We start from the raw sequence: 16,681 nt of genomic DNA on the forward strand, positions 1-16,681 counted from the left end.
AAATGGAACAGATTGTGGGAAGGCAGAAAGGTTTCCAGAGATATGAGATGAGTGACAGGAAACACATCAATCAACACACTTAATACTCAGATAGGGTTGGAAACAATTGGCGGTTGCACTCAGTTTCCCAATGGAATCTTGGGCAACTCAATTAACCTTTTCTGCCACATTCTCATCACTTATAAATCGAGCACAACAATCTCCATAGCAGAGATTGCATAAGGATTTGGTAATAAACGTGAGTAGACAGCTATATAGTGTGATACCTAATAATATTATGCGAACCAGCATAAAATCATGGGACCACTGGGGACTCCAGAGGTCAATCTAGACCTTTCACGTGGGACCACAATTAAACCATTCCACAGGGATTAGACTCTAATCCTTTAAAAAAGGTGTCTGTATAAAAAGATTCCCAGAAAACTCCCCTCTATTGAGGATGCCTCCTTAAATTTAAGATGTTCCCATCCCGCAGTATTAGTAGAGTGTGCTTTTGCCTCGTCAGCGACCATGCTACAGTAACAACCTGGTTTAGAGCATGGATACAGGAGTCAGGCTGACTTAGATTCCACTGGTCTCTACTCTGTGCTGGATACATGACTTTGAATAAGTTACAGCCTTAACTTCCTGAAGCCTCCACTTCTCTAAAACAGTTGTGCCACTCACCCCACAACGTTGGTGTCAGAGTGAAGTGAGAAACAAGTAAGGGACGTCTCCTAGTGTCTGACTCATGCTGTGTACCAAATCAACAGCAACATTATTTTCTGGATGGATAACCCTGGTCACTCCGAATTTTATTTACAACGTAATTTTACAAACTTTAATCATTTTTGTTTCTCTTTTCTGATCCCTCTTCAAATTCCCTATTTTTCATTTTTAATATGGTGTTCAAAATTATAGGAAGAGGCTAGCTACGCTGGGTAGCCTGGGAAGATTTTTTTCTTGACTTCTCCCAGGATCAGAGGGGAAGGCTGTGTGGTGCGTGTCTTGGGAAGGCACTGGGACTCTTAGTGACAAAGATTCCTGTGTTTCAGAAGTAGTTGTGGAAACAGAGCCGTGAAAGTTTAAGAGACCACAGAGAGTGTAGGCAACGCATATATGTGTGGAAACTAGTGTATCTGGAGAGTAAAGACCCTTCCCCTAATTTCTAGGCACTGTGTAACTTCCCTGGTGCTTGGTGTATCCCAGGGAGCAGGGGATTACCCCTATAATGTTCCTGAACACCTGAGTATTTGGACTGACATTTATAACAATTGAGCATGGGGCTTTACAATTTACCAAGAACTTTCACACTCCTAACCTCCTTTGATCCTGGCAAAAAGCCTATGTGAAAGATAATTATCCCTATTCTAATGCTGTGAATGCAAAGGCTCAGAGAGCTTAAGTGTCTGGCCTGGGGTCTCTGTATTCCAAATCTGCATACTTCCTACTATGCCATATGACTCACTGTGTCAAAACCTTTTAACTTAACCTTGAAATCTGTCATTTCCATGCGAGGGTATATTCCCATCTAAAATTGGATATTGTAGGATACAAAATTGAATCTGCAGCATGCTTACAGTTACACTGTAAAAATAAAAACTCAAAGCTATGCATAGGAAAAGACTTGGATATATTATAACAAAATGGTAAAGGCAATTACCCAAGTGGTAAATGGTGGGAGGTGGTGGACAGATTATTTTTCTACTTTTTCTACAATCCAAGTTTCCTTTAATGAACATATGTTCACAATGAAAAATGTAAGTATTGCATTGTTTTTAAAGTAGCTTGAGAGTCAAATAATTCACCCAGCAGCCAGGAAACTTCATATGGGAACAGAGAGGGGCCTCCCTAACCTCCCCTCAAATTATCTATATCTCCCCTTCATCTCCTCAGCCACTCATAGATGACCCAGCTATTGAGTCAAATTATTCAGGATGGCATCAATTCTCTGCAGATGATATGCCAGGCAATGGCAAGAATCATTTCTAAATTTTGACAGAAGTCCAGATTTTGCCCTGAAGGGGCCAATTCATATTCATTCTGGGTAGCAAATTAGAAGAAATACTAAATGGAATTCTACAATGAGCTCTGGGTCTTTCTTAGCTACTCATACTGTCTCTGAAATAATTCCTGTCTGGAACTTCTTAGAATGTAAATTTGGGGACAGTGGGGTCAATGGAACCAGCTCTCTACGATCATCTATTATTCACCAAGGGAAGAACACCAGTGGGAGTCACTCCTTTGCATGTCCATCTTCTGCTCCATCCACAAGCACCCAGGAACAATTCTTAAATGAAAAGAAAGGTCTTCTGGCTTTGTTCTCACCTCACAGGATCTCTCAAGAGCAAAGCCAGAAGCCACCTAACATTTCCTCAAATCATGCTTGCTCACCTTCACACAGGCCGGTGTTGTCCAAGTAAAACTGGGCTCTACACTGGGACAGACACTCGCCAGAGGCGATGTTTGCCCCAGACAGCTGCTCCACTTGCAGTCCTTCATCGGGCTTCTTACACTGGGCACACTGAGAGGGCTCTGGACCCACACAAGTGAGGCAAGAGGAATGACAGGCTGCCAATAAGAACAAAATGCAGAAACAATCCAAGGGTCATATATATGTTGCAACCAAGGGAAGTCCCTAATTAAATATAAACCACCTAGAAGAGTTCACCAGGTACATCCTATCAGAAAACTGCTCTCTCGTGTTCCATACATAGCACAGGGTGATAATACTCCTGAGAGGCCCAGTGAGGGTGATGTTACCTGGTTACATCTCTCAGGTTTTGTGAGGGCTGTCAAGCTGGAACATGAAAAAAACCCAGCAAACTGGACAATATTGGCTTGGTTCTCCAGATACACATTCACTGAATGATGTTTTAATATCATGGCCTAAGTTTTTTATTGAAGATTTTAAGAAGCAACCATACAAAGGCCATTACTATATTTTTTGCAAAGATGGTCAGTGCGTTATTGCCCACTACGTCAGCCATCACCCACCATATAGGCATCCAGGCAACAAAGTCCTCCAGGAATTTATGTGAGGAAAGGCTACTTTCCTAGACAAGGAAGAGCCCCCTTCGGAGGAGCAACAAGAATTTGACAATCCATCAGTTTCTTCTTTTTCTTGGCTACTGGTTGAAATCACACCCAGACAGAGTACTGGAACTATCTCATGCCCACATTTGATATAATTAACTCTTGACAAGAGCTCTTTGACATAACTAACTTTGACACAATTAACTCTATAAGAGTTCTTTAAAAGATTTCTAAATTTTCTTTTTCAGAAAATTTATTGCAGCTGCCCTGTTTTAGATATATACATATATATTTATAACATATATGTATACAAATAAATATGTATATATTTATATAAAAATTATATATGTATTTGTATATAAAAATATATACCAGTTTATATATAATAACAGATATAAATATATATAATAACATATATACAAATATATATATATACACATATATTCTTATAACTATTCTCAAACTCTTTCCCAAGGTGCCCTACATATAAATATATATAAATTAATTTCACCTAATTGAAGTGTTTGCTCCCAATGTTCTAGTTTCGAAAGACAATGATCCCACCCTCCCAATGAGCCCAAAGCCTTTTTGGCAAACAGCTATTTGAGTTTCCATTTCTCTCAGCCCAGAGGCATTGCTACTAACTCAGTTTGCTCAGCTATATCGTTAACAAAAAAAAGGTTCTTCAGGGAAAAACAAAATGAAGACTAAGAAACACATTAGCAATGCTAGCAGAAGAGGGAAAAGGAAGTAAGAGTTTGGTTTTGCCTTAATGTACGGTAAAGGAAATGACAGTCCTCTCAAGGATGGCCAGAAAAATCAGGAATCTTTGGGGTGTTGTCACAAATACTCCAATGTGATTTTTTTCAGATTATCCCTTGGCAATGAAAAAAAAAAGCACAGAATGTATACATAGCCATATAAGATACACTATAGGGAAAAGTGCACTGAAAAGTAACTTAAATCTTTGTCTCATGATGGGAACATTTCTTCAGAATGATGATGACACCAACGATACCTTTGCAGACCCCGTGGTCAGGGTAGAAGCCCTCTCCACAGCTGGACAGGCAGTGGCCTTGGCGCAGAGCCCGGGGCTGGATGCAGGCTGTGCAGTGTGAGCCCATGGGTCCAGAGCAGCTGGCACATGAATTATGACAAGCTGAGGAAGAGAGTGAGAGGGACACCATGGAACCCAGGTGACTAGGGAGCCTACTTCTCGGCTGGGCTCCTTATGTGCCAGGAAGCCCCTCCTGTGTCACTCTCAATCCCCTTTAGCTGTCACGCCAAATCAGGGGGAAAGATCTTTTAGGAAGTGGTCATATACCCAAAACTGCCTGCAGTGACACTTTACCCATCTTTTATCCATGTTTTATTATTTATTAGCTATCCTTTGTTTAGTGTTTCTATTAAGGGGTTTATATACATTGCTGCTAATCTTCATAGCAATTATGAGGTTTTGCAGATGAGAAAACTGAGGTCTTGGGAAGTTAAAAAATTTACCTAAGAGCACAGAGAAAATGAGTAGCAGTGCTGGGATTTAGCCCCAGGTGTGTCTGAACCTAAAAACCCCTACCTGAACAGGGAAGAGGGAAAAGTTTATGGGTTTGAGTGCTGGAAGCACTGGAATTTTGGCTGGCTTGTCCACTAATTTATCTATGCCCTTAGCCAAGTCAGGGTTTCTCTAGGCCTAGGCTCCTTGGCATATGCACTGTGAGGCTGGACTAAATGATCACTTAAGATACTTCTAGGTCTGACACAGGATTTTAAGGAAGAATTGTATTAAACAATCTTTACATAGGACAACATCAGGCATGCATCTCTGCTGCTTTAGTCCTGGGTGGTAAGAGTGGGACATCTCGGACTCTGATTTACAGAACATACAATGGCCTGTCCTAAGGGACGGGACTGACATGCTAGAAGACTCCAGAAGACAATGGGCAGGAGATGGGAGACAGGAGTGTGGAAGTAGGATAAGACTCTTGAGGACAGGATGTTGTGGAAGAGGGATAAACATCGGGCAAGTAAAGAGGTTGGCAGACAAGAGGGAGGTTGCTAAGACGAGGCTGTGGGACAGATCAAAACATTCTGCCACAAACCCACACCATAGGTGCAAGTGAGAATATGTATGTTTATTTTGGAGGAGAAGGGCTATCAAGGTATCCCAGGCAGCAGTATATTCCCCGAGTTGTCTGGAAGGAAAGACACAAGTCAAGCATATGTAAGTAGAAACTTACAAAGTCTCAAATAGGAATGTTTCATAGTTAAAGTTGTATAAATCTGAAAGAAACAATATATAAATAGCACATAAGACCAAATTTTCAATAGATACAGACTTCAGCTGTACAAGCTATCAAACTTGGTTTATTCTTTATTTTTGTGATGTGTTGTAGTTGCCGATATATATGCTTATGCCATCTAAGAAACGATTCTGTCATACCTACAACCTAAATTAGTGATGGTTTGTAAGTACACAAGGACTAGATGAAGATCTTAAAGATGTTCTTTGCACTGAAAAGGACCAAGTGATCTTTAATGATGATTGATATGCATAAGTCTTTTACTTAATCACTCAAGTCCCACAGCATCCACCCACTCCCACACCAAATACACACAGGTTCTATAATGAAAGAGCTATTCCTTTTAATTTGACAGCTTCTCATCATACACACAAATGTGAGCAGCATATAGTACCAAGTATTGTCAAACATGTCAAATGCATTTTGATGACGACGATGATGACAACAGTGATTATCCATGTCTTACCTTTGCATCTGCCGGTGGCCTCCGCATAGTACCCACCGGGGCATTCAGCAATGCATTTCCCATCATGCAACACTGTCTTCTCAGCACAGGTAAGACACCTGGGACTATTGGGACCACAGCTCTTACAGGACTGGTCACAAGCTAAGGGGGAGGAAACCCACCAGAGAAAGTCAATAATGAGCACCTAACAGTGAATGAACATTTACAATGCCCACAGTTGGAATCAACATGGTAATCACATTGTCTGACTGCTCAGCTGAGTTCTGTTCCCTTGATCCCAACATTTCAAAGTACTCCATACTTTCTGTTTTCACATTTGAAGGAGAACCAGATAATTATTCACTGAACCAAGCATAACAAATACTCTGAGGCACACCCACCAGCATATCCAATATAATATAGGATTTAAAGACAAAATGGGCTTGGGGGTAGGAATGCCAGTCCAATAGGAGTTGAAGATATTCTGAAACTCATTAATAATCAGAAAAATGCAAATAAAATGGGATGTCCCAGTATACCTATCAGAAAAAAAATCTGAAGCTTGATAATGGCAAATGGTGGCAAGGATGTGGAGATGAGGTGAGCTTCACATATGAGAGTATGGATGCTGGTGAGCTTAGTCAAATAAAGAATATGGAAAGTTAAGAAACCAACAATTCTGCTCCCAGATTACCCATCCTAGGGAACCTCTGTTCATAAAGGGATGTGTTTGAGGCTGTTCACTGGTGCTCTCTAGAGACAGCATGGGGATGGAGGGACGTGGGGAATCTGTCATGAACAGAGGACGGGTGAGCTATGGGGGATGCAGCCCAGGGAGTATTATGCAGCAGTGAGAAGCAAAGGGCTAGATGATACAGCAACACAGGTGACTCAAACCATAATGCTGAGTGAAAAAAGAACAACGTGAACTCTATAACACATCATTTAAGGAAAAAAAAAAGGTATATACACTCAAAAGAATACCCATTTTACATGAGCTGATAAAAAAATTAAATTAGGGGCACCTGGGTAGTTCAGTAGGTTGTGTCTGACTCTTGATTTCGGCTCAGGTCATGATCTCAGGGTGGTGAGATGGAGCCCTGTGTCAGTCTCCCCACTCAGCTCAGAGTCTGCTTAGGATTCTTTCTCCCTCTCCCTCTTCCTCTGCCCCTCCCCCCTCGCACACACATGCGTGCGCTCTCTAAATAAATAAATAAAGTCTTAAAAAAATTAAAATAGTTGCCTTGGCAAGGAAGGGAAACGAATATAAAAGAAAGAAAAGAGAGCAAAAAGGAGAGGAGTAAGGAAGAGAGAGAGAATGGCTAACAGAAACCTCTGAACTTACTTTGATTTATTATGCTAGCTAGAGTTAGAAAAGCCCTTCATTAGAGCACAAGTACTTAAAAGACCAAAGAATGAGAAGGTTTTTGTCCTTTGAATTTCCCCACCCTTTATATCCAACATTTGTAAAACTCAAAGCATGAACCGCCAATGAACTTGGTTGCTGTAAATTCTTTCAGCCAGGGCACACCACCGTGTATGACAGGTTGTGCTGGATTTTTCTCAGCACTTGACTTTGAGATTTCTAGAGATACAGGCTGCTCAGTTCTAAATTATTAAACCAACACCAGCCGATCTTTATCTTGAATAGCACTAAATTGAACTGGAAATAAGTCAGCATTATCAGCATCAGACGTTTTAATTAACATTCCGATACCAATCAGTGACTTGGTTCACTGATGTTTTAGAAAACATTTATATGAACACTTCTGAAGGCATTTGATACAAACTTAGAGAACTCGAAGAATTTTATGAAAAGTGTAAACTTCTGTCTTTATCCAAAGGCCTGTGGGTCAATGTCAATGGTATCACAAAGTCTTGCATCACGCTAAGCACACGGCAGGCGTTCAGTAATTACTCATTGATCAGTTGATTCCTTGGCTGACTTTCAGCAATGGCCCATCCTCCCATCTGTGAGATTTTTTTTCTGATGCTTTGTTTCAAAATGTATACAGATAGCATTTCAGATGTATACTCTTTCCCTAAGCCACCTGTTCAGTAGTCTCCTTTTTTAATTCTTCCAGTCAGCAAGGAGCTCTGGCTTTCTTCATCCAACCTCTGAGCCCAAGTAGATTTCCACCCCTCACCGCCTCAAGGCTCTCACTAATCCCTCATTTTTTTTTTAAATACCTCCTTTTAAATACCCGCTTCCCCAGCAGAAGTTGCTTTCTCAATCCAGATATACCATCTCGGTAGCAGGTTAGTGTCACCGCCCCCCATGAGGGACAGTAGCCAGCCTCCTTGGGGATAACAGGCTAAATGCCTTTGGATTAGCGCAAATTTGACATCTGCTGACCTTAGAGAATGCATCTGGCTTAATTGAGCAGCAAAGTGATGCTGGCAGAAAAACTTAAAATACGGCAGCCTGGCCTTTCTTTGCTTGTTCTCTCCTGACTCCACACAAAAGCCACCTGTGACTCGTCCACATCAAGTGAGATTTTTCACACCACTGATGCTGATGGATCTCTGCACAGCTTTAAGCAAGCAGCTGCCGGGGGCTATCTCTCTTCCCCAAGACAAGTGGATTTGTCAAGTCCCAAAGATCATCTCATTTTTGCTGTTGCCCTGCTCAGTAAACAAAATGAGGACAATAACTCAAGAAAGTTTTATGGGCTGCACATTTTTATTGATTTAGTGGACTTTGTTAGGAACAAAAAAAAAAGTCATCACAGCCTTTCTACAGGTATGACCATCAGAGTAAACTCAATTCAGACATTTCATTCACTGTTAGGTGCCTACCTGTGGACTTGGCAATGTCCACAGGGCAGCGGCTGATCTGAAGACTGACAGGAAGACAGGGAGAAAGGGGGAGAAGAGGACCGAGGGAGGCAAGAAGGAGAAGGGAGGGAGAAACAGCAGAGGTGCACAGAGAGGTGTGTCATTATGGCCAGTAGAGCTGTTAGGAGGCAGGTAAGATTTAAAGCCAGAAGACCGAGGCTTGCATCCCAACTCGGCCCCGTATTAGCTATGTGACCTTAAGCAAGTCTCTTAACTTCTGTCTTACCTAGAAAATGAGGATGATAATAGTAACTACCTCCCGAGATCGTTGTGAGGAACAGACACCAAACAGCACTCACTGTGTGCCAGGCACAGTGCTAAATGCCTGCCTGGGTCAGCTTAGTCCTCCCAACAGCCGTCTGAGCTGGGTGTGTGTCAGTGTCCCACCGCTGCTGGGACAAATGACCACAAACTCAGTGGCTTAAAACAACTCAAATTTATTATCTTACAGTTTTAGAGGTCAGAAGTCCTAAAGTCAAGGCGTCAGCAGGACTGCATTCCTTCTGGAAGCCCTAGGGACAGATCAATTTCCTTGTCTCTTCCCCAATTCTAGAGCTTGCCTGCATATTCACTGCCCCGTCTTGGCATCACCCTGACTCCTGCTTCTGTCTCAGAGCTCCTTTCAAGACACCCCCCCTCCCTCCTAGAAGGATCCTTGTGGTTACACTGGCCCATCCAAATAATCCAGGATAGTCTCCCCCATCTCAGGATCCTTGACTGAATCACGCCTGCAGAATCCCTTCTGCCGCCTAAGCAGCATATTCACAAGTACCAGCTATCAGGATGCACACATCTTTGAGGGGCCATGACACTGTCTCCCACGGTGGCTACTGTTACCCCTGCTTTACAAAGGGGAAACTGACACACAGAGAGAATATGTAACTTGCTCAAGGTCATGCTTCCCCCCCCCCCCAATACTTTCCTGCCTCTCGGTGGGTTAATGTTTATAAAGCACTTGGAAGGAAGCACTAGCTGGGTTAAGTCTTACCGCCATGCCGTGGGCATTAAAGAAAGACAAAATACATAGTAAGAACTTCAGCTTAAAGTCAGTGACACCAACACAAAGGTAGGTCTGCCACTGGCTGCTCTAGGAGTGCCTCTGTCTCCATGCATAGCCAGATGCAGTCTGGCACTGAGACAGAATTTGGAATTTGGAAGAAGGAAGCCCTACTCCTCTCCCTACAGCTGTGAGTCTGGGGCAAGCAGCCTGAGCCTCGCAGGATGAGGCTGGAATGAACACCCTAACCTAACACGCTGTTGTGAATTGGGGGTGTGAAATGCGATCCTACCAGTTGATAAAAGGGGTCTGTAAACTACTAAAACACTGTTGATGTTAGCAGCCATTTGCATATTTTTTAAAAGATTTTATTTACTTATTTATTTGAAAGAGAGAGAGAGAGAGTGAGCAAGAGAGAGCACAAGCAGGGGGAGAGGCAGAGGGAGAGGGAGAAGCAGACTCCCCACGGAGCAGCGAGGCCGATACTGGACTTGATCCCAGGACCCTGGGATCATGACCTGAGTCAAAGGCAGATGCTTAACCCACTGAGCCACCCAGGCATCCCTGCCATTTGCATGTTTGTTGACTAAAAGAAATGTTATGATTTTAATAAAACAAGGGATGCTGGAAGAAAAGAAGATGCCCTGGCACGCAGAGCCGGGTACTTACCGCTGCAGAAGCCCTGCTTGCTGTAGAACCCAAGGCCACAGCTGCTCTCGCAGCCGCCCTCTCTCAGCACTTGGAGGGGGTCTCTGCAGGCCAAGCAGTGCTTCTCTGTCGGACCCCAGCAGGCAGCACAGGACTCATGGCAGACTGCAGGCAAAATCAGTAAACAATCTATAGCAGAAAGGACTGGTTGCAATTTTTCTTTCGAAGGTTTAAGAATTCACAAGGAGGATGTTGGAGCCTTCAGTCCTAAATCGCAATGCACATATGTATACCACAGGAAAGAAAAAAAACACCCCCCCACCAAAAATAACTATTTCTGTTGGCCAGAAGTACAACTTCAATAAATTACTGCTAGGAGACTTGGAACAGGAAATCAGAGGCTTTCAGCAATGGTAATCACAGGGAAGGGAACCATAATTTTCTAGACAAAGATGGTCTGTCTAGTGAAATCAGATGGCCCTCCATCACCTTGCCACCTTGTCTTTCATAGCCATACAGTTAAGTGTTGACAGGATCACCACTCCTGCGTCCAACACCATGAAGACTCGGCAAGGAGGGATGCCATGTACTCCCATCCTTGAGTAGACCTTGAAAGACCTGCTACTGCTGGATTTCTACTGCTCTCCCCCTCACTTTCCATCCCTGTCTTCTCTCTCTCTGTCCCACGCCCGTCCCTTTTTGTCTTCCCTCATGACCCTTCTAGTTCCCCCCAGTCTCTGGTCCTCTCCCCACTAGCTTCTGCTCTCAACATGCATCTTGAGGTACCTTTCTCGTACAACTTAACTTGCTAAGCATACATTGTTCCTAAACCAGAGTTTTTCCTGTAACACTCAAAAATGTTCTCCTCTTCCAGAATTTCATTTTTACTACTCATGCTTGCTTTCACCTTAGCATGTCTGCAAAACGAGGCTTATTCTGAGTGATTGGTAGTAGTAAAAGTTGGTTAACTGTCTGTATCGCTAACCCCAACCTATGCTTCTGTTAATGCATGCTAATTGTCAAAATGTTTGCTTCACCACAGAGCACAGCCTGTTTTGCAGAGGTATTCATTCTGACCAAAACTGGTGGGGAGAATGACTTTGCTGATTGGAAGAGACTTGGGAACTATATACCTAAGTAATTTAATTATGTATCCCTTTAGAATCAGAAAAGGGTGACTTCATTGAGAATCTCAAGATTTAATCCTCTTAGCTCAGCTCAGAACTGCATGGGAAAGCCTTACTTTCAGACAACTTTTCTCCCCCAACAAATTTAGAGGTCATTCTGCTAAATGCTATGGGGCACCTGGGTGGCTGGCTCAGTGGGTTAAGTGTCCGACTCTTGATTTGAGCTCAGGTCATGATCTTAGGGTTGTGAGATTGAGCCTCGTGTCGGGCTTGGCACTGGGTGTGGAGCCTGCTTAAGATTCTCTATCTCCCTGTCCCTCTGTTCCTAGCCGCCCCTTAAAAAAATGTTAGGAAGGGCTCTTTGATAAAGAATAACAGTGGCAGGAGTGGAAAAGAACCAACTTTAGGTGGATCTAAAGGATAAGAGGTTCCCAGCCCTGGAGAGAGCCAGAGAACAGCACTAACAAAGTCCTTGAGAAGGAAAGGAACTCAGGGGTTCGAGGAATTGAAGGCTGCCCCTGCGGCTAAAGCTAGTAGACACAGAGGAACCAGCAGGGCATGGAGGGGCACAGGGAGGAATGGTGAGGCACAGTGGCCTGATTCATGGCTGGAAGGATAGGCAGAGGCCCAACCAAACTTAACCTTGGAGATCATGGAAAGAAATTAAGATTTAACCCTAAGTGTAATGTGAAGTCTTAAATGGGGTTAAGCAAGATCAATACAAGCCCTGATTTTCAAAGCCTTCTCTGGCTGCCATGTAGAGAGGGTTTAAGGACTTGCACGTAGGCAGAGAAAGCAGCGTGGAGTCCACTGCTCTGGTCCAGGCAGGAGATGACAACAGCAGATGAAAAAAAGAGATGGAAGAAAGTGTACTTATTTATGATCTGGTTCCCTTGCTAGACCATAAGCTTCAGAAGGGCAGAACCCATTTCCATTTAGTTAACTCTGTGCTGAGCACACTGCTTAGTACTCCACACTTGGTACTTCATTTATATTAAACATCTTATTTACATTTTATAAGTGTTACATGAGAACACTGTTAATATTAGGATAAGCTACCCAAAGTACATTATAATTAAAGATGTAGATTAAAGATCCTGGTAACAAACTTCACCCTGAACATCCACGAAATCTGTCATTCATTCACTTATTCACTCCCCCTCTGTTACTGACTATAGTCATCAACTGAACGGTCTACCCTGCTTGTGCCTCTGCCTTACTGACTCAGGAGTTCATTCAAAGCCATTACCTAAACAAACAAACAAACAAAACAAACAAAAAACCCACTTTCATTCCCAAGAAGGTATGCCAGGCTAACCTATCCATGTTCAACAGAAGCACCTACCACATGCAGGGTGATGGCCACAGGTCAGAAGTGTGCTAGAGGAAACATTTACACCCCATCACTTGAGCTCATTGGTAGCATTGCACAAACTGCACCATGGAGCAAGTACCTGAGAGGACGATGGGAAGTAAGACTAAAAAGACAACAGGGGCTAGATCACAAATGTCATGGAAGGCCAGGTAAGGACCTTGGACTTCATCTGCAAGAGTTTTAATCAGTTTTGCTTCTTAGAGAATTTACTCTGCAGTGGGAAGAAGAGAGGGTAATTAACTCAAGACATTCTTAAGGGATGAAATCATCTTTTGTCCAGGGAGCCCAGAGGAGGTGAGAAATTAAAGCATGACCCCCTCGTTCTCTTCGGGGATTGGCTGGTGACGGTGCAGACATTCAGCTGCACTGGCTTTTAAAACAGTAAAAATACTTCCTACCTGGTTGGCAAATGGCTGTCATCCTGGTCCCTCCCTGATAACTCTGGTTTCATCCCTGGGAAGCCTGCAAGACACTGTGCTCCAGCAACTGAAATGTCTGGCACAGGAGAGGGTTTTAGGTCCCCCCTACCTTCTGACAAATCTGCTCTGTGCCATACTACTTGTTAGATATTTTTTAACATTATCCCTAGTGTTCCCAATCAGAACAGGGCCAGAGGATGAGTAGGACAGAGGCTACAAGCTTGGGGACAGCATTCAGGCCTGTTACAAACTGAGCCGTACCTAACATTTCAGCCCTGCCTTCTGCTACCTCCCTCGAGCAGGCTAGTTCTATGGAGCAGGGTGCCCTAAGCATGCCACATACCTTAGTGGGCTCCAGATTCCCCACACGGGATTCACCCAGTTGGCAATGCCTCCAGCTCCTTCTGCAGTCCCTGTAATCCTGGTTACACTTGAGAGGCTTAAGTTGTCACTACTTCTGGGGAGCTTTGCTGAACTTGTCCAAACAGTCCCTCCTTCCTCCGTGTTCCTGCAGCTCATTGTACGTCCTCTCTCATGCTATTTATCCTACTGTCTCAATCATTAGGTTACAAATCAATCCTTTCAGCGGAATGTATGTAGTATCCTCTAGAACAGGGGCCACATTTGAATCATCTCAAACCCCCAGTGTCCAGACCGATAACTGGTATAAAGTCAGTATTCATTAAATGTATGTTAAATGAGTACACAGCAGATTTTTTTACTGGTTATGAGAGAGCCGTCCTATCAGTTACCTTCTACATGGGAACAACTAACCATGAGGTCATAATCTGAACATGTGATAATTTAAGCTTGATAAACTTGAGGCTGTAAATTTACCTAATAAAGGCTGGATCTCCCTATGTCCAGATCTCCTTATGATGACAAGTACTTATGCTACATCTACACAGAGAAACAAATGTGAGGCCACCTTCTCTGTTTTCATAGCAAACAAAAGGCACGTTCGATGGTCAGGCAAGTCAGCAGAAGGGATTTTTATTTCTTCAATACGGGACTACGCTGAGATGCCTTTTCTTTTCCTTTTCTTTTCTTTCTTCTTTTTTTTTTTTTTTTTTGAGCTGTCATTTCTTATAATGACATACTCCTGCTGTGTTTTGCAATTGATTTCTAATTTCTAACACTGAACATAAGCTACCACAGATAATCTCTTTTTCCAGGCTTATTTTACATGTGGCTTTTATTACACTTGGGTTATTATGAAAAATAGAAGGTCACTCTCTGACTTTTCACCATAATTTCTCTTAGTGATACATTTCAGATCACCCAGGGTTTGAATTGTATATTGTGAAAACGTGGCAATAAATTTAAAAAGAGGGCTAATGAGAGAAAACCATCTTCTTATCTCACATGTGGTAGATAATTTATTTAGGAAAGCCCCTGGCTTTTCTAGAGCATAGCAAGACATGTGTTGGCTTGCTGAGCAATTCATTTCAAAATGAAAAGGAACGAATTAGATTTCTTTGGGCAACTTTATATTGAAACCATACTCTTAAAAATAAGAAACTTCTTTTTGTTATTCGGTAATTTTGAGATAGAAGATTGCTGTAAAAAAAAAAATTTAACCTGTGCTTCTCTACGCATAAAATGCAGCCCCTTTCCAGGGACATGTTAAAAGTGCTTCCTATGGGACCCTTCTCATTTTCCAGGAAGCCTTCCCAGATCCCAATGGGCTCAGCCTGCAGTTCAAGACACCCCTCAGAAATGAGAAGAAGCCTTAGTCCCCCATCTTTCCCATGGCCTTTTAGAGTAAGTTTCCCCGCCATTCCTGGGGAATTGGCACACTTGCTCAGCAGGCCTCTTTTGAGGTTCCTCAGGCTACAGTTCAGATTTCCAAACTGCCAGGGGGGTTTTCACAGAGGAGCAGCCCCAACTGCAGACACAATCAGCTATGTCATCGGCAAGTCAAATTCCTTCATCCCTTTATTTCTTTTAGAGCTGTCCACATCCATGTTGTAGCAACCGCTAGCTTTCATCCCCATCACACAAATGACAGGGAAGTTCTTGTGAGGTTTTAAAGTATTATCAGAAGACAGTGGGTACATTTCCAATAAGAAGCTCTTGTTGGATGAAAAAATGTTCTGACACTTAACTTCAGTGTTCTTTGCTTCCCTAATCTGTAAAGTGGGAATAAATTTGTACGTAACTCAGGAGGATATGGTGAGATGACATTTTTGAGAGAGCAGAGAATGTCACATGAGATCCACTGAGTGGCATACCCCACGAGACCCAGCACATCTTGTCTCAACTGGTGTCAAAAGCAAAGTAAGTATAAAGGGAGCAAATTGAAGTGCAGCAGGAGACAGAAGAGGAAAGAACAGAAAAGACTATGGGAAAAGGCTCTAGGTTCCCTTAGCGCCCTTGGAGATGATTCCATCAGTTACAAGAAAGGGCTCCCGCCTCGCCCAGAGGACTCATGGTTTAAAGCACTTCCCTTGCAATCTCTACAACACATCAACAAAAGTCCTGTGGAAAGCGACTGAAAATAGCGTGGTGACTGGGGAGAAGCCCAGATGCCGGCCAGACTACTCTCCTCTTCCCCATCACAGCCCCACAGGAGGCCAAGGCTACTTGTCTAAGAAGTGCAAATGCCAGACAAATGTAAAAGGAAAGGAAGTTCATGGGAGTAATCATAGTTTTGATCCTTTTACTACAATCTCTGTCCCCTCCAGGCTGGGTCTCTGTCTTCAACCTGCCTCTCTGTGCCAACAGAAAACTTGACGTCCTGAAATGGGACTATCTGGTCTCCATACATTCTGAAAACCCATATGCACTCAAGGGAGTTCCTAACAGAAAAAATACAACTACATGAAAAAAATCTTCAGCCTCATAAATAGCCAGAGATATGCAAATTGAAAGGAGAGCAGGAACTGCGTGTAATCAGTTAGAGGTACACACAGTGGACTGTATGCATTTTAGAAGCAGTGCTTTGTGAGACAAAAAGGGGAAAGAAGGATTCACCGAGGTAACAAATAACACCAGTCCGCTGGAGGCTGGCTGATAATGGCGGAGGCCATGCATGTGTGAGGGTGGGGAGTAAACGGGAACTCTCTGAGCCATCCTTGTCATTTTGCTATGAACCTAAAACTGCTCTAAAAAAAATAGTCTTTAAAATAAAAAAGGAAAAGAATGATGAAATAACCTACCTACTAATATTTATGAGTATTTAAAATTGAGCGCACACACACAATACATGTTAAATTGCATTAGAATCGTTACTTAAGTGGGTAGCTGGGGGGAAGGGAAATGAGACTAGGTTACGGGAACAAAAGGAATAGACAGGAATAGACGGCTAAGCAAGAGGAATAGCTGGCCCAGGCGAATCATGGGAATGAGCTGATAAGTATGATGAAGTCAACTCTCCTCATGTGAATCCCCAAAATCAGTAAAAGAAAAAAATTAAACAAGATTCCATTTTACCTCAACCAACCTGACAAACAAGAAGACTCATAATACCTCGTGCTGACAAGGGTGGTAGGAAGCAGGCACTCTTTGTATCCAGCAG

The 16,681-nt window shown here is 42.9% G+C and overlaps 1 protein-coding gene across 1 annotated transcript in view; it reads right to left on the bottom strand.

Moving 5' to 3' along the window:
* FRAS1 (Fraser extracellular matrix complex subunit 1) overlaps nucleotides 1-16,681 on the bottom strand; it is a 416,963-nt gene that overhangs the window by 202,444 nt on the left and 197,838 nt on the right. The window contains exons 15-18 of the mRNA XM_040625321.1: nucleotides 10,262-10,405; nucleotides 5,779-5,919; nucleotides 4,034-4,174; nucleotides 2,374-2,550 (exon numbers count right to left, since the gene is read on the bottom strand). Of these exons, the coding sequence (XP_040481255.1) occupies nucleotides 2,374-2,550; nucleotides 4,034-4,174; nucleotides 5,779-5,919; nucleotides 10,262-10,405 (603 nt within the window). The remainder of the gene's footprint in view (nucleotides 1-2,373; nucleotides 2,551-4,033; nucleotides 4,175-5,778; nucleotides 5,920-10,261; nucleotides 10,406-16,681) is intronic.

This window comes from Ursus maritimus, unplaced genomic scaffold (assembly GCF_017311325.1).
Source record: "Ursus maritimus isolate PB19 unplaced genomic scaffold, ASM1731132v1 scaffold_8, whole genome shotgun sequence".
In the NCBI taxonomy this organism is placed as follows: Eukaryota; Metazoa; Chordata; class Mammalia; order Carnivora; family Ursidae; genus Ursus; species Ursus maritimus.